We start from the raw sequence: 25165 nt of genomic DNA, 5'->3' as shown, positions 1-25165 counted from the left end.
GATATCGTAAAATAAAAAAAACATTTTTTTTATGATTACTCTGCAATGATATTCTGCCGCGGTACCTAAAAACACAGTGTCATCCTTGAGACCTCAAGGAAGACACTGTGTTTTTATTTACCACGGCGGTGCAGTGCTAATAACAGTAACTGAGGTAAATGATTTAGGTGTATACTTTAATCAAAAACAAAAATTAATTAATCATATTCAAATTACATTAAATAAAGCTATAAAAATGTGGGTTTTGTATTGAGAATATGCAGCCAATTAAAAAATATTCAAACCATAAAAAATTGTGCTTGTCATTAGTAAGGAGTAAAATCGAGTACAACCCAACGGTCTGGGCACTTACCTATTCGTTCACCCACGATAGAAACAATCAAGAAATAAATTCTTAAGATTTCGACTTATTTCATTTATTTATTGTACTACTAGCTGACGTGTACCTTTTGTTGCTTGCGGTTATCCTTAGGAGATAGACATATACCATAGTGGACTTTTCAGTAGGCCTTTTTAATATATACAATTACCTAGTACATTATTTTGATGTATGTCCTAAGGTTTAGCCAGCGTTAGTAATTTAGTCCCCGAAAATATATTTTTACGACTTGATTATATACTATTGTATTATATACACAACCCCCGGAAGAAATTTTCTAAATGATAGTGAAAACCCTATAAAAATCCGTTTCTTAGTTTAGTTCTAAGCGCACCAACAGATATACGCGGATAGCAACTTTGTTTTATACAATTTAGAGATTCCTAATCTACATTTTTCCATTTTGCATTGTAGAGTATTTTGTTTTTGTGATGTTATGCTCATTTAGATGTTCTTTGTGAAAAAAAACATGTGAAAGTCCAGCTGGGCATGAAATTCAAAATAAATAAATATTCTGTCTGTCGTGATTTTACATCTTCTACGGTGGATTTAAAATACTTTTTCATCCACATTTTCTGCAATATCTTTCAATTTACTTGAAATCCGTGTTCTTCTTGTATTCTATCAAAGCTCTAAAAACGGATAAAGAATATACAGTAGGTATGTGTTTCAGTTTTCCCTGAATAATTTCTCATGGCAGTTAATCCCAGCAATAAGGCGAAGAATCCTCAAAGCGTGTCTTTTCATTTCGGACGTCTCCTTTATTTTACGCCTCTTCTAAGAAATGATTTTGTTTAGATAAGCGTCCGTAATATAGCAGTGTCTCACAATCCCCGTGATCATCCTTGGGTGACATTTCGCTGAGAGAGTCAGGTAATATACAATACACCCCTTGATCTTGATATTTCCCTACCGGGGCGGATATTTTAGGGTTGTCAATTCTATTTTAATTTTTTAAATTTTTTTATATATACAATAATATTATTATTGGGTTTATAAAAACAGTTTATTTTTAAACAAGTTCTGCTGTGTAATTATTATTACGCGTGACAGCTGTTTCGCCCTCTAAAGGCATTATCAAACTGATAAACAGTTTGATAATGCCTTTAGAGGGCGAAACAGCTGTCACGCGTAATAATAATTACACAGCAGAACTTGTTTAAAAATAAACTGTTTTTATAAACCCAATAATAATATTATTGTATATATAAAAAAATTTAAAAAATAAAATGGAGTTCTACAAATTAAACTTAATAACAATAAATATCTATTTTAATTCTTAAACGTTTAAAAACCACTATCATCTGTATATAATATAATAATACTGATTCCAAAACGTTTAGGACAATGCTTTTGGGAAGACCATACCATAGACACGGAAAACTTTAAAATTTCAGAATTGTCAGGTAAAATTCAGTGTTTGATTTTTATGATATTCAAGCATATGTTATTTTAATATTCAATTGTCCTATTGTGGAATTTTAATTTTTTGCTTATAACAAAAAATAGTTTTTTTTCAGTAATTCAACTTTTACATTTAATGTGTTTTTTTTACTGAAAGGAAATGACGCAGTGAAATTACTCGTGGAAAATCTTCTATCTATCCATCTATATAAATAAAATGGCATGGTTCGTTTGTTAAAAATCTTATATCTCCGAAAGTTCTTCACCAATTGCTTTAAAATACAACGTTGCATTCGATTACATGTGTGTTCTTGTAATATATATTTGGAGATCTGGTGAGGAGGCACGAAATGAAAGATGTTGTGAAGGTCACAGTGTTTTAGTGAGTCAGGTTGCCGTATGTGAGATGACTAGAGGACCGATGATGAAGACTCCGGATGCAGGCGGTGAAGTGTTGGTCAATGTGCGGGTCAGTGAGACGACGCCGCTGCTGGTGACCGGACTCGTTGACGACTGGTACTGGTACTGGTGAAGAGCGTGGGTCTTCCGGGTGCTCCAGTACTGACAGGGAATAGGTTAATAAGGAACAGGTTCCAGACAGACTGAGCTACAACAACGCATGGCGGGGTACGGCTAGTGTAAAATATTATTTGTGTGGCTAATCTTGATAGGTATTCCACGTCAGTTTAAAATATCACGCTTGAAGGTAAATTCGCTCGGTAAAACCTGGAAGTGAATTTTAAAACCCTGTTTTCTCTTCAGTTTTGAATTTTAATACATTTTCAGCATATTTTTCATAGTCTTAACTCTATTTTTCTTAATTAAATTATTATATTATCAAAAATCACCAAAAACGTGTCCGCATTCCGTCGTAATATTTTGCTGTTTAGTGTCTAGGAAATGTTTCTTAAAAAACAATACATATTGAAGTAAAGAATCTTCTGATATTAACTAGATTTCAGATGTTTCACTGTGTAAAATACTTATTTTAACTGTTGCGAATAATTTGATAGCCTAGTGAATATTTCAGTAGCAGCCCTGAAAATATAATGTAATATTATGTAGGGTGTAAAGTTTTAAAAGCCATTATTTCCGAATCGTTTCACATTTCCATTTTCAGGAAATGGCATTTATTCATTGCATTATAATAATATTGTGTGTACCTATTATGCTTATTTTGTTAATTGCAAAATGGACAAGTTTTTAATATTCTAAGGTTACATTCATTAGATATTTATATTTAAAATAATAACGATATTGATTTTTACATTGTGTATATTTATTTATTTTTATTTTAAATGTATATTTACAGAATAAAAATATCCATTAACAAAGATACATTATACAATCATAATTGCCTAATTAGCAATTTAAATTTAATAATGCTCAGGTGGAAAATGTCGATGTCAGAGGCTAGTGAGTTAAGAATGCCTATCATTCTTCCGAGAGGCATTGCTGATGGTAAGTTAGTCCTACATCTCGGAAGAATGAATGGTTTGTGTCTACGCGCTCTTGCGAAGTTATCAGGGACGTAAAATAAAATTTTATTCAAAATTTCTGGATTGTTGATGTGACCGTTCAACAAGTTATAGGCCATCATCAGCAAGGCAGCTTTCCGCCTGTTGACAAGACTATCGATACCTAGCATTCCGGAAAGGAAGGCTGATGGGTATAAATAGGGATAGTACCCGAAGTCTCTAAGATAAAGATAACGTAGAAACTTCTTTTGTACTTTCTCTACCATAGAAGTGTACGTTGCATCCCCTGGTCCCCATATTATTGAGCCACTTTCCAAAATACTACTATTAAATAGTATAACATATCGGGGAAAAATATAGAAACTGCACTGGAAAACCTATGTGGCCACCCTATATTTGTATACATGGGATTTGATTATATAATTCTAAATATTGAAAATAGTAATTTGAATTCGTAATATAATTTTCTACAAATTAATTCATCTGAGGCTACGTAATCAAAATTATTATTCTTCATCGTGTTTTATTTCACAATCGCTCGGGGATTAAAAAAAAAGTAAATGTTGCAATTGAATGTAATATATACGTGCAGCCTTACTAACAAACTTGTTTTAAATTTTACACAACAGACATCCGATTATTTATAAATTATATTGTTTATAAGTTGTGTAAAATGTAGAACACGTTTATTTGTAAGGTTGATAGTAAATTTCTATAGTTGTTTTCGGTATCCCAATCGATCCTAGCGATTAATTCAATACATCCATTCGAGAACTTCGTAACTTGTTTCTGTAACTAATGTTTCGATTACACCCATCACGATGTAAGGTATCCGATATCTTACCTTAAAACATAAAGGCCTTTTATCTATTCACAATTTTATAACTGATTTACTTTTAATGTGCGTAGTAAAGTCACCCCAAGTGTGATGTTTCTTTGGCAGCATAAAGCCGATTTGATTATTTCGCACCACCAGCCCCCGCGATTCGATGTTCCCATAGCGTCGGCGTAGTATGTATCACTTATTTCCCCAATGTGTTCCTCGTGCCTAGCTTTCTCCCCCTAGACAAGCCTAAATCCGGGTACTAATAAACTCCCTCCCCCCTCTAACCCCTTCCTTGGGCTGGCTTCTTTGGCTGGGCCCCCTATAGACTACTCAATTTCGTTGGTTCAACCGTTGTGTGTCAGCCGTTGATTGTTGCACACAGACGAATTAGCGAAATAGCGACTGTTCGTTCATTTCCGTCACTCGCTCCTCTTGGGAACGGCAGCATGCCTCCTACTTTATTTAAAAAAACTAAACACTTCTATCTATCTAGTAGCATCGCTATCTATTAACATGAAAAGAAAGAGACACACCAAAAGAAGAAAAACGTGGGCAAAAAATGGCTCGGTTTCATTCGTTGCATCCTTTTCAATCCATTTGAACTGCTCCTGAATGATCACAAGCGTTTGGTTTCCGTATCTCTATCATAGTACATCTCGCTTGTAGTATCACACAAGATAGTTAAATCATCATATATTTTTTTTTTAATACGTCAAATCTTCACGATTATTAGTCATGCTAGTCCTTTTTTTCTTTAAATGTACGCTCACAAATAACTACGCAAGACAGCTCCCTAGGAAGACTGAGTAAAGTTGTTTCAACCTCTTAACCACGCTACAGATGATTCAACTTGGTTGGCGGTTGGGTCGTTGGATGATGGTTAAATGCTCTGGCGGTAAAACCGTTCAACTCGATAGCCAAGCCCCGATATCGCATACAACGCATGCCCACACGGTTCAACCAGATTGATTCAATCGCTCAACCGAATTGAATGGTCTGTAGTGCCCATTAGCTTTCTGCAATTCCGTCTAGGATACCCCACGGGCTCTCTCACTTCCCACAAAGGGTTCTACTCGCAAACTATCGAACCCGAATAATACATATTCAAATATGTATTGAAATAGTATTGCTCTCAAGATGATGGCAACATGGAGACACAGAGGTTTATACATCTGAGAGGTTACAAGCAATAAAATTGAGCCAACCTTTTTAAAATTAAGTGAAAAATATTCCAGCATGTTTTACTCCTTCCTATGTATGAAAATCTAACTGTAGTAAGGGGGTTTGATTGGGTGCTCCAACGCCAAAATACCTCAATCCGACTCTGGTAAGTACTGACTGCTAATTTATTTACGAATTCCATACAAAACGCTTTTGTAATATTTTATATGGCATTTTTTCAATTATAATAAAATGTCGGGGAACGCTCTCCGCACACACTTTTCTCTAAGCCTCTGTATGAAATATTAAACGAACAAAGACAAAGAAAAAATATACAAAGCTTACTGCGTAGATTTTCTCAATGTTTTTTACTCCAACTTGACTTGCAATTCATTTTTCATTTGGTCGACCGTTTCGAAGATCTAGTTTTCTTGAATAATTTTACGTCACCCAAACGTGGCCTCCGTGTTCGAGGGCTAAGGCTCTCGACTTACAATCCGGAGGTCGCGGGTTTAAATCCCGGCGTTCGCAAGAAAATTTTATTTTAAAGTTTTTCTTTTAAATGTTGAAAATTGTATTATTATTTAATTTATACAAACCTTACGCGTGTTAATTATATTTGTATAATTTGTATTATTACAATTAAACCATTTTATATAATATTAAAAAAACAATTATTATTCTGTCGTATATAATCTTACATATGTACGTAATATAAGTTGTTTTTCTTCATAAATATTTATATTAAACTTACAACAGAAGAAGCCGCAAAATGTAATAATGGTAAGTACTAAAAGTGAATAATATCGTAGCGCGCTACTTTGAACAGAATCATATTTTATCCTCTTTTAAAAAAATCGATTTATGTTACTTCCGTCGCGGTTATTTATTATTTGTGTAACCAAAGTGCTCGCATCTCGCGACATAGGCGGCCTTAAAACAAAATAAAGGGATGGTGCGGACAAGGCCTATTTGGCAAATATAAATACTTGAGGCTGTAAAAATGTTTAAATTCGACTCTGCCCCCGGTGCTTAAAAAACGATTTATCTTTGTTAGGAATTGATTAATAGCGGGGAGTAACAATAGGCTCGCTGGCTGACCCAAGCCTACCTAACGGTACATACTCGCACCTACAACTTCCCCTGGGATAACTCAAGATTCTAAACTCTCGGACCGTGTTTATTCGCTACGGTGAAAAGATCGCAATTACTTAACAGTTAAAAGTCTCTCCTTAAAGGCGGCTTAAACACCCGAGTGCCTCGAGCTAGAATTAATATTGTTCTGTTAACAGAGCCTCCTTTTATTATTTATTTATTTATTTTATTAATACAAGACTTAGAGGGTACATATGGTTTTTGTGATATTTCACCCTCCATGCTAGGGATGACCTTGTGTTATGGCGGGTGAATTTTACAGTTTGAACAGAATCTATACATTACTATGGTATGAATAAGAAAAATGATGAAAAGCTACTTTGGGTTGCAAGAGAATGGAGAAGTTAGAGAATTATAAGAAGATTATAAGATCTATTTACTAATAATTTGAGTAAATAGCTCAGACCAGTGGCGGTTCGTGGTTTTTTAACAGGGGGTTCAGAAATTCAAGAGAAGATAAACATATCTAATTAAAATTTACTTACTGTTGTCCTTCGTCAAATAGTCGAATACGGCAGCAGTCACACAACTTAAATAAAGTTAGTGGGAGGGGTACCTACATATTATTGTTTTTAAATCACTTTACACTAGACACAATTATTAGATAATGAGAAAAGTTTTATAGGAATTAAATTATATTTATAATTATTAATAAAGGAAAGATCGTTTACTCCAATTTTACACCACGATGGGTCGCCTCCAAAAACTAAACAGGGGAAGCAAAATAACCGATTGGTTTCCTCGCAACCACATAACCAAGTACAGCTCGCGTACCACTCACGTTTAAAAACTCGAGTGAATTTCTCGGTTTTCGCGGCACAAACCTGCTTTAATGAGAGGTCAGGACGCGGAGGCCCTTTATTTTTAATTTACAACCTTTTTTCATAAGTATTGGCGTTATTTTTTTATATAGACAACACTGTATTCCGCCATTGTATAAAAAAATTATGACAAAATATTCGCGACAATCAATAAACGCAAACGCATAAATAAACATATACGCAAACGCTTTCAATTTGAAATCCGAAAGAATACTGGAGATGGAGAACTGGACAAAACACAAAATTGCATAACTAGCGACGACAATGGGGCGTTTGCCGAAACTTTCGCAAATATAATTAAGAAATATAACGACTTATCTAAAAAAAAAAAATACGAAAACAGAAATCAAAATCGGTCTACTTCAATAGGTAGTAGATTTACAAATGCCATAAGCAAACGGTTGGAGAAATGCAGAAACAAGAAAACAAAAATATGTACAAAAATGACTACAAAGTTAAATACCATAATATAACATAAAAAATAACACTTGCTTCCCTATGGTTCAAAGGTCAAACGTCGGTCAGTCAGTCCGCGAAGTGCTCGGGTTTCTTCGGTTACATTCGTCAATGTTCGGAGGTCACGTGATATCACAACGCGTGTTCGGCGCACACAATTTGTCTTAGTTTTGCAAAGAAAGACCAAATTTTGTATATGTCACCGTCATAGGGTAAATTCTTTTGTATGAAGAGTTTGGCGCGGATTTCAACTCGCACAAAGTTGGAATATGTATCGTATTTTTCGGTGGCGCGGGTTTTGAAGGCGAAATTTTAATAGAGTGCTATCTATAATGTGCTTATATTATTATAAAACAAGTTTGTTTTATTTTCTCATCTTTTTAATGGGGGTTCGCCGCACAAACGCACTTTAGAGAAAACCGCCACTGGCTCAGACTAATTATTTATTTACATACTATATCGCTAAGTTAGGGAATAATAATTATGTTATGTTATGTATTATAATATCTAGTTCTAATTTACACGCTAAGTTTCCCTTTATAGATTCTAGTTCACATGACTTTATTTTATAATCGTTAGATTACCTTCTTTTTGTTATACGAACTTGATTAACAGTTTATATTTACTGAGAAATTTAAAACGGGTGACAAGCAACTAATAAGTGAAATCTATAGTATGACAAATTGTATAAAGTGGGTACACAATTTTGTGTATTTTTTTCTGACAATTAACTCATAACTTCAAGCCTCGTAAGGAAAATACTAAACACAAACATCAAATACCATTAGAGGCGCTAAAGGACGGATCTGACCGTTCATACATTACAAAAGTATTTTTATCTTTTCATTCTGTGATGCATGGATATGCGATTTTTGGTTGTTGGAAATATAAATATAATTGTTCTTCTCAGTTTCTCTTAAATATTTATACGTATTTCCACGGATAAATCCAAAAAATTGTGTATAAAAAGTGTATGATTACAAATTGGCGGGATTTTTTTGTTGACAGTTGAAAGTAAATTTTTTTTTATTTTTTTTTACTATAAAAACAGTATAAAAAGTGAAGTGACAGTTGTCTTAGGACGGGTTGTTTCGGAAAATTTGAACAATTCATCAAATTTCAACGTTCATTTTCGGGTTCTGTGAAAGTCCTATTAAAGTTCTGTAATTATATCATTATAGGCTTGTTGCTTGACAGAACTGAAATAAAAACAGAACTTGAAAATATCTTTCACAGAACTTGAAAATGAACGTTGAAATTTGATGAATTGTTCAAATTCTCCGAAACAACCCGTCCTTACTAATTCTCTTCACATAAGGAATGTGTTTTCTGAATATCAAATTATTTCAATGTTATGGACGTTTCGAGTCAAAATGTTTCATTAAGTTGTTTTGTTAACATTTTATTTTACCATGTAGAAATTTCAATATGTATTTTAAATACAAAAATCTGAAAGATACTTTTATCTAGTTTCTAAAATGCTATTTCTTTTTACGACAACTTCAAAAATAGGAAATATGCAGCATGTTGGTTTCATAATAACTCAACACAGTGACAATTCAACACTCTTTTAAAAAGTGATATAAAGTTATTAGAAATAATGAAAAAAAATAAACCTAACCTAACCTACTTATCCCATTTAATAAAGTTTTTGTTTCATCACTTTCCATGACTTTATATAACTTTTTAAAGATGTGATGAATTATCATTTTGATGATTTATCCGGTCACCGTTTTAGATACCTCGGGAGCATTCCTTAATTCCATAAAATGTCACCGTGTCGTTGGGATTTGAAGGAAGATATTTTTTTATAACTGAAGGGTTAAATGTCAACCGGAATTTTAATACCGTTTCATTTCATTGCAATTTACATAGATCCATCAAAGTAGGTACCTAAGTCGCAGAAGAAAGTGGCAATTTCATGCTATTATTGTGTTCTTAATCTTCAACAAACCTATATAATGATGTAACTTAGATAGGTGCTCAGCCTTTTTGAAGAGTAAACAAAGTAATTCAGTTTGTATGCAGTCCCCCCACTTCTTAGATGCTCCTGCGTTTCGCTAATTAAAAGCATGTTTATAAATAATAAATTTCCTTCGCACATCTGCCCCTTACCCGCTTACGGAAGCAGGTATACCCATAAAAGCTTTCGCGTGTATTATTCATTCCCAGCGACAATATTATCCCAAGGGTTGCCCGGAATTACGTACCGCCGCGGCACTTGGCAAATGGCTTCCATCGAGAATTATTATTATTTTTGTTTAACACTTGCCAAGTACGGCTTATGCTACGTATAAACATGACAACATTTCCGCGAGCTGAGCCACGAATTACGGGAAAGGAACAAAGCAAACCGCAAGCTGCGTTTCGCGCCGTTTGCGGTTGCGGAAATTTTGTCCTGTTTATACGTAGCATTGTATAACCAGTTGACACCGCCCGCCACCCCTGAAACTGACAGCTGACACGAGCTGGAAATAATGTCACTCAGTTAATTGTCTCGTAGAACGGAAATTCTGTTAATCACTGATTAAAATTAGACTCGGATTTTGTACCTTTTAGATTTTCTCGGCAAAATAATTCTAATTCTATCGTAACATCAATGATACCGGCCTAGAAATCGATCTCTTCTGTCGAGGTTTATATCGAGGTTTACCACCAGAAGTCGATGAATGAAGATCTCTCAATAGCTTCACTGATAATTTTCCGATTCGATCTATATACACAGTCTTTTGACCAATGATATTCTATACGCTTGATTTGCCCGTGCTAGAGTGGCGAGTTGGGATTCAGTTAGTTGTGTGTATAATATGTAGATTGCAAGAAATGCACGCAATGTACGCAAAATGCTACAATTTCTAACTGAACCCGCATGTAAACAATTATTATGGTCATTCTTAAACAGATTTTGTTGATGGTGAAGTTAACAACTATTATTGTTACCTTCTTAGGACGGTTTTTTTTTTACAGAATTTTAACATTTTATCAAATTCCAAACTTTAAATTCAAGTTCTTTGAAAATTCTATTCTTGTTTTTATTTCATAATAATAATAATATTTGGCTAATTTTTATAGCGCCGTTTTCGTGAAAAATTACCTCACGGGCGCTTTGTTTCACAGTACTTGGAAGATAACAGAATTTAAATAGGACTTTCACAGAACTTGAATATCAACTTTGAAATTAGATGAATTGTTCAAATTGTGTGAAACAACCCGTCCTTAGAAATTCTGTATGAGAAAAAGAACTGATGATTTTGCCATGATGTTATAAAAGTTTAGTATTCCCTTTGCCAGGAATGATATTATCTCAAATTTCAACACTTCATAAATCAAATTTGAATAAAAAACTTTTACCTCGAATAATGCAGGTCCGCAGTAGACTTACAAAATAATTCTCGTAAGTTAATCAATAGTCCAATGGCCCTCTAGAAAAAATGTCGTTTATTACGTCGCGGCACTTGTCAACTTGTTAAGCATTTACTGACGCATGATTGATGGCCGCAATGAGTGAAGCCAAAACAAAAATATTGTTCGATAAAAGCTTTGAGAGTGGCCAGTGGCTCGACAAAGGAAAATGCTTGGCACAAACTTTGTATTTCCCGAAAAGTTGTTATGCGGGCAACATTTTGTGTTAAAAGAGAAAGAATACACAACATTATAATTACGTTGGAGGTTTGCTTGCTATTTGTGTTATCTGCTGATGTCTTGTAGATAACCGTTGCAGGAATTTACATTGATAATTACTTGAATTGAGTAAGATTGAACTCTAGTATGAACGGAATGAACTGCTCCCTACCGTCTGGAGCCAGTAAGACTATGGCATCCCCCATTGGGATTTGTTGTCAGGCTGAAGGTAGTGTGAAGCGAAATAAGATGGAGAAGAGGAAGATGGGAAAGTACCTGACTATTCAGATCTGGTAACTAAACACGACCAAAGTCATTTCAAGCAACGTTTCATTTCTGAATGGTGGTCTTACACCAGGGCGTAACTGTGAGTATCTTCCACCCTGGAACATGCCGCAAATATACTATATATTATTTGAAAATGAGTAATTTGTGAAATAATACAAATTAGGCACATAAAATGCCATAATTACGCACACCGGGATTTGAACTCCAGCTTGCTAGTCAAGAGCCTTACCCATCGACCACGGAGGCCGTCAGAAGTGCTAATATTCAATAATTAAACGCCCGTACGATATACAATAGACCGTGGCAACCGGTTACTGTTGTATTTACGCTGAAATCCATTATTCAGGCTGCTCAATGTGTGGAAGGAAGTAGGCGCGTGTGGCTGCTGTGTACACTATGTAGTGTGTACTCAGCACCAGATACAATAATGCACCAACAGGCTTCATTTGATTAAAACCAATTCATTACCCGAATACTACGTGAATTAAGGGGATGATAGAAGCTATGTTTAATCATCCAGTGTGTGATAGGATCAGAGATGTGCTTTATTTCAAATAAATCCATTTCAAATGGAAATGCAAAATGCAAAATGGGTATTTTCCATTTTGCATTTTAAATGCTTTTCTAAAAACCATTTTGCATTTTAAATGCTTTTCTCAATGCATTTTCCATTTTAAATGCTTTTTTTGCAACATTTTTCCTGCTATCTCCACTCATCTTTTTTTCATAAGCCCCAAATATAAGTCGGTCCTCAACCTAGCTATGAGAGATAATTTACATTTGTCAAGTTGCTCCCTGGTAGGAGCCCTGGAAATTGAGTGATACCATTAGAAAAAATAATGATTCAAATACTGAACATGGGGCCATGACGCTGTAATATTAAATGTTAGATAGCAGTCTCTATGTTCTTACGTTGGCAACATTAGTCCCGCGCAAATTTTTTGTGGTTTCATTATCTGTAGTGGTGTTTTTGGATTTACCATCATGTAACATGTTTGTTCTACATTGATGTCCATTATTAAATGACAAAATTGTTTAAAAATTCTATAATTATTTTGATTGTTTGACCTGATAAACCATTTTGCATTTTCAATGCATTTTGAAAATAGCTATTTTGCATTTTGCATTTGAAATGCTTTTCTAAAAACCATTTTGCATTTTCAAATGGAAAAGTTTTGACCCATTTCCATTTTGCATTTCAAATGGTTTTGGATACCCATTTTGCATATCTCTGTATAGGATAGAACTTCCGTACAGGGCCGCTCCGGGCGCCGAATTGCCAAGAGCTGATAATTCTTACACCTAACGGTCTAAACCCATCGCCCTTGAGATATTTTTTCATTGAAACGGCGCTACACAAAAATACAAATCATTCTAACATTACTGATTACAGGCGTCTACTGGATTACTCACGCCAGGCTCCGTTTGGCACAGGGCCGGCCCTGTATCCATAATTAGCTTTGAAAACTGGTCGCATGTTCAACAGTAGGACCTAAATAACGAACTGAGAGTACCGAAATCCTGTTATAATTTGATAGTTTCATATTTAGTCTGTACCTAAATTTTACATTCTGTTTCTGGTTGGGATGGCGACCGTTTTAATGGTTCAGTAAATGATGAAAACTGTAAAATCGTCGTGATTAACTGGTACGAGTAGGTGCCTATCCGCCAAAGTTTGAAAAAAGGATATTGATATCGTATTGTGACGTTTCTTTAGACAAGTTGTACATTTCCTAATGTGTAATTAAAAAATATAAATATAAAATATTATGTTTTATAATAAATTAAGTAGTTAAATATTTAAGTACCCACTTACAAAGCTTCAAGAGGGAATTTTGGTTTTGATTTATTAAATAAAAGAAAATTAATAATATACTATTTTTGGACGCCATGTCTACTGTTAACTAGTGTACTTTCATCTTCACAATATATATTATCTTAGTTTAAAAAAAAATGTTTTAACCTCCGTTTTGTTTATGAGACGTATGAAATAACCAGTCTTTAGGGGGGTTAAAGCCTAAGGCCAAAGCAATTCTAATATTGGCTACAATGAGGCTGACAAATAACGCTATGCTCATCATGTCTTGGCCTATTTTAGCATATCGCTCTCCATACAATCCCAATGGGAATATAGCGTGGCCTTTCACAGGCTTAATACGACCATGTAAGTTGTGCAGCCAGGAACCACTAAACAAACTACATATTCTACGTGATCCCATGCCGTTTGCTGCAGGTATCCGCAAGCTTTACATGTATTTTTCTATTACAAATTATCTTTGTCGTATTCGATTTGTGCCATCGTTGGTAAACGTTCTTTCAGTGTTTTTTCAGTAAATAAATGTAGGTATGTTAAGTTATACCACGTAAAATACACAGCGAGTGATTGTTCAACATTTTTTGACGACATCAGTGATCGAGGTGTAAGGTCCTCGACTGCGGATCCGGAGGTCGCGGGTTTGAATCCCGGCGTGCGCAATTAAATTTTATTAAATTAAATTGTGTTAAATCACATAAAATAATTTATAGTTTACTTGCGGCCTATAGAATAAAGAACATAAAAACCTAGTGGACGTCTTTCGTGATCCAAATATTTGGCCAATCGGGACTTTCCGGAATTTCCAATACAAAATTGTGTTTCACCATTATTACTTTTAATTGAAATGCGACGCTCCACGATGTCAGGCCAGTGTAAGTGAGACAGAACGCGTGATAAATGGTACATTTGTTTCCGTTCAATTTTTTTTATGAAAGGTACTTCTAGTTTTCTTCTTCATTATATGGTGCGGAACGTTCCAAAGTGGTAGATATTCTCAGTATCGCTCTGGTGAAGATCACTATTCAAAATCGACACGTTTCTTGAATTGCCTTTAACCGTGTTTTGTGACTAGATGTAAATAGCCAGGTACTTCCCCTCCTTCCTCTTGCCATATTTTCCATCCCCATACCCTTTAGCCTCACAACGTTGAACATACCCCAACTGGGCATGCCATAGTCTTACTGGCTCCAGTTAGCAGGGATAAATAAATAAAACGTGGACTCTGTATTATATTTTTTCCTGTTCAACGTAAGACAAAATAATATACTGATAAATGTTTGGTTTTGTAATTTTTTCGTTTTATATAATCTTTTATTTTGTATAAATTTTTGAATTCATGTTCCTTTCTTACAAATTTAATTTACTTATTCCTTATTATGCTGCCTCAGTAGAGGTAAAGTCACAAATGTACAAACTGAAATAAATGTAAACTGTCAATTTTTCCGAAAATTAATAAATAAATAAATATCGTGTAAGCAAATTTATTTTTATTTCGGTACAATATGTTACATTTCTTAGTAAAATTTAGTAATGGTGGCCTCACTGGGTGGCTTACCCGTGCTGAGGTACTAATAAGTTAGAACTGGCAGACGAGCAGCTGTGTGGCAGGTTTGCTGGACTACCTTTTTTTAATAACCTGTTTTATTAACTACCGTGTATTATTATTATTAAATTTCTCAAGTTGATTTAATTATTATTTAGGAATATATCTTGTGAAATTTACATTACTGAATTCATGATGTTGACCTTTTAAATATTAGGATACCAAATTCATACGATGTTTTGGATCAAATTTGGTCTCCTAACAGTTAACAGGTTAACGTCGGTAGGTCGGTCAATTTCATCAAAGGTTGCTTTCATCCTAAAATTTAAAACTTAAAGTTGAGTTTTCAATACCTTTATGCACTACGCCATCGTTTTGTATCAAGTGAAAATGTATTCGATTCATTGCTGCTTTCGATGTAAATAACTTCAAGATATTTAAACAAAAAAAAACGCACGAAAGATTGTTCGATCTGTGTTATGCGGGCGGTTTTGAGGAGCCTTTATCCCCTCTCTCCTCGCGATGGAGAAATGTTTGAGAAGTGGCCATGCAGAAAATGAAGGAGTCCTCTCCCCGCCGTTACCCGGCTTTATGGTCCGTGTAGAGCGAGGAAATTGTCTCTGTCCCTGCAAAGACCATTCGGCAGTCGGACTGCACAGATACGAGTATTTACGATTCTTGGTTTAGCTTGTAAAATAGATTTGCTGGATCTTTTCCGATCCTGTAACTTGTAAATTATTTCCTTAGTTCTCATTCGTACGTCCCCGAGAGTTGCGAAAATAAGTATTCAGAGAAAATGTGTTGTGAGAAAATCCTTGTTGAATTGGCTTAGACTTTAATACCAATTTATTTCTGTACCCAAATCAGCCCTTTATTTTTTTAGAGATACTCGTCAGTATCTGAAATATATGGAAAATTCTGGAAAAACTCCAACTTCGTACATTATTTTAACGATGAAAGGTTTTCCTGGTAAAATCCATGTAAGTATTTTTTTTTCGCAGACCTAAATTAAAGCCCATGTGATATATCAGGGTGAAGTAATTAAGTATAGTTTCACTTTATAATATATGTTTAACAATATAAGGTTTAACCTTTAAGACATACACCCGACCCGTCACAGGGCAGTGAAAATATGAGCTAAGAGGTCAGTTTCATTACATTTCTAGCGGACATGTATCCGGGGTTAATCGGGGTTATGTATGGTTTTGAATTATTAAGTCTTTCTCGGTCGTCCCTAATTGGCACTAATAAGAACAAACTTTAAAATTTTCAACGAAATCGGAAAAGTTTTTGATTCTATGGGGCACACACATACGAACAGTACCCATTATTTATATATAAGGTATTTCATGATTGAAGTATTAATAAGTATATATATGGGCTCATTCCGTTCGAAGTAAGTTTTAAATACACCTTTATTATTTTATTAATTTTTGCATCTGCAGATCTGTTTATATAACTGAAACTCATTTCATTTCCACATGAACATGTTTCAGCAACTAACAACAGAAATGGCCAAAAATGGAATTCATTCACCGACCATATTATTATTTTTTATCGTTAAAGCTATTATTTTTTTTAAATATAATTTACAAAGATTTTTCTGGAACGAATTCGTCTGGCTTTTCCAAGTATTATAATATTATAGGGCTATTTAAGGTTGCTGTATATTATTTTCTTTGGGGGCGGTTAAAAGCATACTATTATAAAGCAAAAACACTTTGAGGTATAATAAACATTTTTCTTTCAGTGGGTTATTTTACCTAAAAATGGCTATAATCCATTCGTAGGTACTAAAAAAATATAGTAAATTTGAATGTAACTATTAGGTATCTTCGTGTTTTAATGTACCTACATAAAAAAACACAATCATTTATCCTAAACAGAACAACGCGTTTTTCGCTTTTTTAGTTTTGCAAATTTGGAAGCAAGAGTTTTTTTTATCGCAGTATGTCTGCGAACAGTAAGATAAATAGCCTGTTTTATAAAACAATTAGTATGAATGTATTCTTATATTTACCCGTATTATGAGACCGTAAGGCTTCCGCAAGGCTTTGTAAGAATTATTTAAGGCAATATTAGCGATTCCTAAACGAAAATCTGAAACAGAAAAAGATACGGTCACATCTAGGACTCGAACCCAGGACCCTTACAGATGTGTTTACATTAGTAACTATTTCAGAGGTGTGCTATTATAATTATTGCCCTCTTGTAAGTACCTAAAAGTTAGTACAAGCGAGTATCTAAATGTCTCAGTCCCGAAATTATTGTGATAATTAATTCTTAATTAATTAATTATATTCTACCATTCCCCTTCCTTCCACCACGAATCTGCCGTTTAGAGATTAATCACAATTTAATATCATTTTGGCTATTCCAGCTTTGCTCTAATGTGTTATTAATAGTTTAAGTTTAACACTGGCGGGATAATCTCCGGGGAGATGAAATATTTGAAATGTAATTTTAGTTATAATTTGTCTATCTCGCAACACAGGCGAGAGGCGCTTCTAATATAAATATTTTCTCATGAAATAGGACTTAAGCGGAGATATTAAGGCGGATGGTGGTACAGACAACTTCATCTTCGGATCTCTTTCCTCTTTTCCCACTCCCTCCTCTGCTGTTCCAAACAGCAGCCTCCTGTCTCCGGTCTCCCATTTCCCATCTCTTTATTAATAATCAGCCTCTCAGTCTCATCTTGATACACCCGGCGCCACTTTTATTTGACTTTCTCGCTCGAAGTAAATTGTGTGATATTGCCAGCCAACAACATCGAAAAAAATTAAATTTACATATTAATTTTCACTTAACAATTTATTTGCATTCCTCTCAAAATATAATTTAGTACGTTAATAAATCATACGTTATCAATTCCCGGGAGCACTATTTGATCGGTGTAAACACCGCTCATATAATAAAGGCCGTGCAATACACCGGAGTTCATAATAAAATGTAATAAAAGTTGTGTCAGGGATCATCTGATACCAGGGCGCTATTACAAAAGTTAAAGTAATTTATTATCTAATTTTACTGCTCGAAATTTGTTACTGTTGAAAATATACGGGTAAATACGATAGGTACATAAAATTCGTCGAACAACTGCAGAATCGTTAGAGCTAGGTTTTTCACCACAGGCCACAGGAATAAAACCCATTATAATCTTGAGTTATAAAACGGCACCAATTCAAAAAGAAAAGTCCACTACTTGGATCTCACTTTATATCGAAGACTGAACTTTAACCTTTTGATCGCACGCTTAATTTTGTTTAGACATATTGGCGCCACGTAGTCTTTCTTACCCCGATGAATCTGCCAAATATTAATTTATCACCTTAACGCCCCGTGTTAACTCATCGCGAAAGCACTTTCACATTGAGACAGACCATTTATTATTCAAAGCTCGTAGTATTTATTGTCTTTTTGAGTATCTAGTTTTATTTCAGTTTCATAAAAACGGAATGTGGTTTTTTCGCAGCGATAAAACCACATTCAGCCCATATTTTATTTACCAAAATAAAACATTGATTTAATTTGATTCAATTCATGTATTATTTCTGATTTCGCAATTTAGAAAGTTGTCAAATGTAATATACGAAGTATCAATCCTGCATATTATATTTATTCTATACCCATATCATCCAGTCAGACTGGTTTTCCCCGGAGTCAATTTTTAGGTGTGGGGTGGGGGATAATATCTTCCCAGAAACCTATCCACGTTCAAATATCAATATCTAAAAATATGACTACGTTATACTACATGTTTGTATGTGGGATCACTTCTGACTCGATTTTCATTTACGTCGTTCGTACGTTTCTTTCTTCGACAATTTTGTACCATTCGATGATCATTTAATTACTCTATTTTTCACATTTATGATATAGGTTCTCGAAATGTTGAATTTCTACTTTTTAGGCACTATTTTGTGTTTTTAAATGTCTGCCAGCTTTTCCCATTTACTCTTTGCATATTGTGTTGCAATAGTGGAGATGTGGTGAATTTGACTTCACATTGATTTTATTTTCTATTTTTATATAATATACTTTTTAACTTAAAACCATTTCTAACAATCACCTTAATGTTTTTTTTACTATTTATTTATGCTGTGATATTTATACTCTACAATTACAATTTTTTAGATACTTCTGACCCTTATGTACTCTATTTATAATTTTTTTAATGAAATTTTGACTTTATATTTTTTTTTTTTTTACAATTATGACATTATTTTATGCATTTCATTGACGTTATATTATATATTTATACTCAATGATCTATACGAAATTTTTGACTGTACATTAAATTTATTTTTATTTTTATACTATATACTTTTCAACTTAAAACAATTTATAATAATCATTTTTATGTTTTTATACTATTTATGATATGATATATTATTCAATCATCCTCAAAGGAGATATATCTCCTATACTCTTCTGATTCTTATGTACTTTCATGCTTGATCTGACTGTGTACATTTTATGCCATCACATGGGAAGCTTATGGCGCAGACTACGCCAATCAAGTAACAAAATCATCACTGCCATGGTTGCCCGGATGGAGTCCCCTCTGATGGCCCTCTAGAGACGGGAGATGTGCAAATATCCTCCATAAACGGCTGCTTACACTCATTTTTGTGTTTATATTTTATCTTTTTTCACTTCAATTCCCTTTTTGTGCCTATCGGAATCACCCATGTATTATTATTTTTTTCTTAACCTAATTACGTATATTATTTCAAATATGGAATGTATTGCATTGCACTACACCTGCATACATTCTAATTATTATTATTATTAATTATGTACATGTATTGTTAGTTATAATAAAATTGTACCATAATTGGACTTTCCTGTCAAAAAATATGTAATATGTCTTTATATGTTTTTTTATATTACAGGTGTTATGATGTACTACTTAACTATCCTCAAATGAGACATATTATATTCTTTTGATCACTATATTATATCAAATTTGTTTAAGTTGTATAAATTCTATGTAATGTTTCTCCTTCAAATCAAGTTATCTCTTATATATTATTTATTTATTACCCGTCTCGGAACAGACGTTGTCTAGTGAGACAGGTAACTTACCTACCAACATTATTAAAAAACTTTTTTTCAATAAATAAACGACTGGGTTGCCGGAAAACTATAAAAAAAGATAGGTACCTACTTAATCTCGATTCTACAAAGAAGATTTTTCACTTAATTCAAAGGATCCATTCGTTCCGTTTCGCGGAGACATGCGATTCCAGCTTTGAATTTCTTCAACACCATTTTATCCAGGAGATTGGATGTGTCAAAGAAGTATCTCCTTGAATTGATTTCGTCGGCTATGGCAGAGCTGTTCCAACATTACTATAATTCATCTTAATACGTTTTATTGAACATTCTGCTTCTTCTTACAGTTGGGCGCTAAGACGGTACTTATATTTGTAACAGAAATAAGTTTTTTACAGGTAGTTTGAAATGGGTTTTCCGAACATTAAGGGTAATGAGAATTTCTAACTCAAATGTAGGTACATTAAAATAATTTTATCGGATACGGAAACAATATTTATTCATTTGGAAGCAAAATTCACCTGTTAACCGTTTTTTTTCCATTCCTCTTCGCATTAGAATAACTCTGTTCTCTTAGCGAGTACTAAGGGTGGTATTTGCCCTGTTCATTTAATGTTGGTGTAATCAACGTTGTATCCCTCCCATGGAATGACCATAGTGGCGTCATTTTTATAAATGTTAAATTTAAAATGAATTCATCGGAGAGTATACTGTATATTGTTTACGAGTATATTTGATACTCACCGGAAAAGTGCTGGACGTCTGTTGTTCATATAACGCAAGTCTTCAACATATATGTATATGGCTGGTGACAAGGAACATAATGGCCTTACATCGTTCGAGGTACATAATAATACTCTGTGCATACAGAGCATTGATAGTATATATTGCAGACATATATCTATAGATTCTACAACCATCTTTAGAATCCCGCACAATAGATCCGGTAGCCGGTGCCGGCGCCGGTAAAGCTGGTGGGGATGGCCTCGCCGGTAACGGGTAACGACCGCCAAGCGCCGGCTTCCCGACGACAACCGGTGTCGCTTACGGAAGGCGCTCTACGCCGTTGCTATATATGCCTGTAATTCTCACCGGCTTTTACTCCTTTTCTTGTGGGCAATTTATATGATTTATATTCTTCTTAATGAACATATTGCAGTTTTTTAGAGCTGAAAAGTGCGTGATAAAAACGCACTAAAACATATCTTCTTGCTCTACATAAATTACTTCAAATTAAAATCTGTAACTTTACAGGTTGATGTTTTATTTTGACAATTTTGTCACTAGCAAATAAAAACGCGTGGCCGCGGTTTGAAAAACCTCAACAGTTCTTTTTGAAAATATTAGAGGGCGCCACTTCCGTTTGTAGATTATCCCGAAAAATTATAATACGCAAATTTAGTTTTTATTAACAATGTTTCAGTTTAATTTAACAACCATGAGAAAATTACTTTTATTTTCACTTTTGTAGATAAAATATTTTGAGTAAAGATAACTCTACATAGGGAAACGTCGATATTATCTTGTGTATTTTGTTAAAGAAATACATAAAAAGTACCTAAATTGTTATCTCAAATAGACTTCAGATAACGCCATTTTGCACCACAGGGGAAATGTTTATTTAAGATTAGAATTATTTCAAGTTTTTTATTAGTAATCTAACCCAACAAGTAGATAAAATTATATGATGTTTCAGTGCATATATTATAGAAAGAGATCGGGTTCGCATAGAAAGGAGATACATAGTTTTACATGAAAAAATAATGAATTTATATTTTTTCTAGAGATGTGCCGATTATGACTTTCGCCGACTAGCCGACTAGCCGATTAGTCGGTTGTAATAAGACCGACTAGTCGGCCGACTAGTCGGCTAAGCCGATTACGGTTTCGGGGATAGTTCTAGGTACCCTGAAATGTCGCGCATGACCAAAGTGTACCTCTGCTGTCCCGCAAGTTCTGTTTACAGTGAGAAGCTGTTCTCAGAGGCCGGAAACATATATGAAACAAAAAGAAATCGATTGCTACCAGAAAGGCAGAAGCTTTAGTCTCCTTACATCATAATTTACCCTTAATTAAAAAATATAAGTTATAAAAAATATAAGGAGATTATGATATTTTTGGTTGTCACAATTGTGACTTTGATTTGATTAGATTATGTAGGTATGGTTATAAGAAATATGTTTTTTTCATTTTTTTTTTGTTTTTATCAAACAGTTCATGTTTAGAATTTTTGGATATATATATACATATATACATATATTACTGTGCATCTTGTACATACAATCTTGATTTAATACATATAACTGAGTTTGTTAATTGAAAAAATCTACTTTTTATTTTAATAATAAGAAATACTTATAAATGTTCATTGAAGATAAGAAGATATTATGTTGTTTTTTATGTTAATTAGGATAGATACTAATTTTGTTCAATAAATGTCATAATTATGTTTTCTTTACAAGCAAGTAATTTTAAAAAGTGATTACCAAAGGAAAGATTGCTTTACATTTTTTAATGTATAAGACTGATTATAAAAAGAAAATATATATAATCAAGGTTTTTATTTCATGTAGTTCCCCCGCATTCATATTATTGAGAAATACATACAACGTAAGAAGCCGGATAGTCGGCGCTCTTTGCCGATTAGTCGCCGACTAATCGCCGACTACAATAGTGGCCGGATAGTCGGCTTTACCGACTAGTCGCCGACTAGTCGGAACATCTCTAATTTTTTCCCAATTAACGATCTTCAATTTTTCCCTTTTGGAGTGATCATTAAAATACATTTTAAAAGAGAATAAATTGAATATTCAACTCATTAAAAACAACATCCATAAAATAAATTGAGGTGATTTCCATTTTCCAGCAATTTGCGCTTAATTACAATTCCTTTGAAAATAATACTCCCTTGTTGTAAATACACCCTGTTTTAAAAGCCATTTACTTGGTGATGCCAATACTAGTCTGGGGTAGCCGTAATCAGGTTGCACAAAGCGGCGGCAAGTTTAGCCATTCAACTTTACCGTCTGGCAAAAATAAAGGAAAAGCCATTCACGGTACATCCCTGTTACGGCCGAAGCCGAACCAACCGACGCAGATACCCCATGGGGTGTGGACACACAGTACAAAATACATATCACTTTATCTGACACTGGTTCAGTTTGCGGAGGTTCCCGGTATTTTACCCAAGTCGTTACTATTGGAAAATGTCCTGCAGTTATTGCAAAGATGTTGGCCCTCAGGTTGTATTGCAGTTTCTCGCTGGCGGTGATTGACCGAGGCCCCGTGTGAAATAATCTATGAAAGTCTAGATGCCAAAACATGTTTCTAGCGTTTTAATGCTTACCTACATGTTAATAATTATATTGCAGATATTGCTTTAAATACTTAGTATTTGTAAACCATCTGTTTCCTTAGAACGCCGTGGGAAAGTGGTGGGCTACCTCCAAATACCTAGTATTATGAACGAACTTTTAGGGTAAACGATTTAATTATGACCCGAATTCCTGCTGTCGAATTCATAGACAAGCCGTTCCTAAGTAGAAATTTACCCCGATAACTCAAGCTTAGGACTACCCGAACCATTAGATTTTATTGGCTAGTATTTTTCTATCGACGGAATATCACATTCGATATTGGGAATAATCATATCAATTTGGACGCTAACCCCTAATTTATAATTATTTTATTATGTACGTAAGCGTAATTCATATTACGAGAAATTTTTGGGTAGAATTAAATTCATTATTGAGCTGGTTTATTGATACATTATTATGTAAATCGAACACACGTGAAATCGAATTAAAATTCACCAAATATTTTGAAATTATATTTTCAATACAGTTGATGTAAAGTTGGATTACGTATATATGTACATACCTGAACCTACAACGTTTTTAAATATTATTCTGATCCAAAATTATATTTATTATAAACATAAATTCCATTGTTTTGAGTGTAGGGGTCCATTATGTATATAAAAAAAATTTGTATCTTTTGTATCGCTTTTGTATCTGTCTCCGTAACTGTGTATGGCCGAGTAAAATACCCTTTTCATATTGAGATTGAAAAAGCTACCGCCATCTTTTTGTAGCAACTTTTGACAGGATCCAATTTTTCACGGTCTTTCAATGTGAACAGGGTATAGTTAATAGTGTAATTTAAGTTGTAAGTTTGAGTAGCAAATAGTAGTCTAAGTTTAGTAATCCCGTCGTAGCACTGGCTCGATAGCAGTAATTGACAAAGACCCTGCGAAGAAAAATGAAGTTGACCATGGGACTTTCTTGCGCAGAGCCTCCGGTTTTTGTGGGACCACGGACTAAGTCTGCAGTTTTCTCTTAAAATTGAAAGGTGTAAATGCTATTTTCAGCAATAGAAGAAAGTATTGAAAACGCTGAAATATTACTAGTAGATTGGACTAATGTAACTTGTAAAATTGTTGGCCATTGTTGTGGAGTTGAAATGAACAGCGGGCGACCTTTTGCTCTCCCCGCTTAACTGTACCAGCGGATGCTGTGTAATCGGTATAAATGTCATAATACATAGTGTCTAATTTAATGTCCAACATGCATAGTTGAAAGTTTGCGGTTCGGTCTGGTTACAAAATACTCCTTAATTATCATATCAGCCGCTTTCGGAAATATCTCAAACCACGCCGCTGTTTACACTGGTTCACATTAATTAGTTTGTTCAAATGTCTATAAACTATTGATGAAAGAAAAATATATTAAGGTCTACCGCTTGTTTGTTCTCTTTGATTGGATAATCGCGAGACTCTCATTCGGAGATTGGAAGAAAAAGATAATTAGATAATGCACATTTTACATGCTTGCCAATTTATTCCACTCAAAATACATTTAGAAATTGATTATGATTGAATGGAATGTAAAAGCAGTAGTTTTACCCGTTGGCGAAGTAATCGGAGGTCGGAGTAATCAGGAAACTGGATCGACCTGGGAATTATCAGAACCCAACGTCGGTTACTCTCCAAAAATTCTACGCAATTTAAATAATTCAATATTTCTTAGATTTGATTATCTCTAATATTTGACCCGTTGGCAATAGGTAAGTACTCGTATCTAGTTAATTCTGTTTGAAAATTAAACTTTCTTTTATTTTGCTTAAAATATGAGATTTTTTAAAACTTCTATTCGGAC

At 34.1% G+C, this 25165-nt stretch overlaps 2 protein-coding genes across 11 annotated transcripts in view; one reads left to right on the top strand and one right to left on the bottom strand.

Annotated features, from left to right (window-relative positions):
• bsk (mitogen-activated protein kinase dJNK) overlaps positions 1-25165 on the top strand; it is a 205641-nt gene that overhangs the window by 135009 nt on the left and 45467 nt on the right. The gene's annotated exons all lie outside the window — the stretch shown is intronic.
• The window catches only part of LOC149426255 (uncharacterized), a 52205-nt gene continuing 29210 nt past the window's right edge, over positions 2171-25165 (bottom strand). The window contains exon 2 of the mRNA XM_089635432.1: positions 2171-2344. Within this exon, the coding sequence (XP_089491558.1) occupies positions 2171-2344 (174 nt within the window). The remainder of the gene's footprint in view (positions 2345-25165) is intronic.

This window comes from Hesperophylax consimilis, chromosome 1, assembly GCF_061612785.1.
Source record: "Hesperophylax consimilis isolate HC1 chromosome 1, BYU_Hcon_1.0, whole genome shotgun sequence".
NCBI classification, from domain to species: Eukaryota; Metazoa; Arthropoda; class Insecta; order Trichoptera; family Limnephilidae; genus Hesperophylax; species Hesperophylax consimilis.
This window is presented reverse-complemented; position numbering and strand designations above follow the sequence as displayed.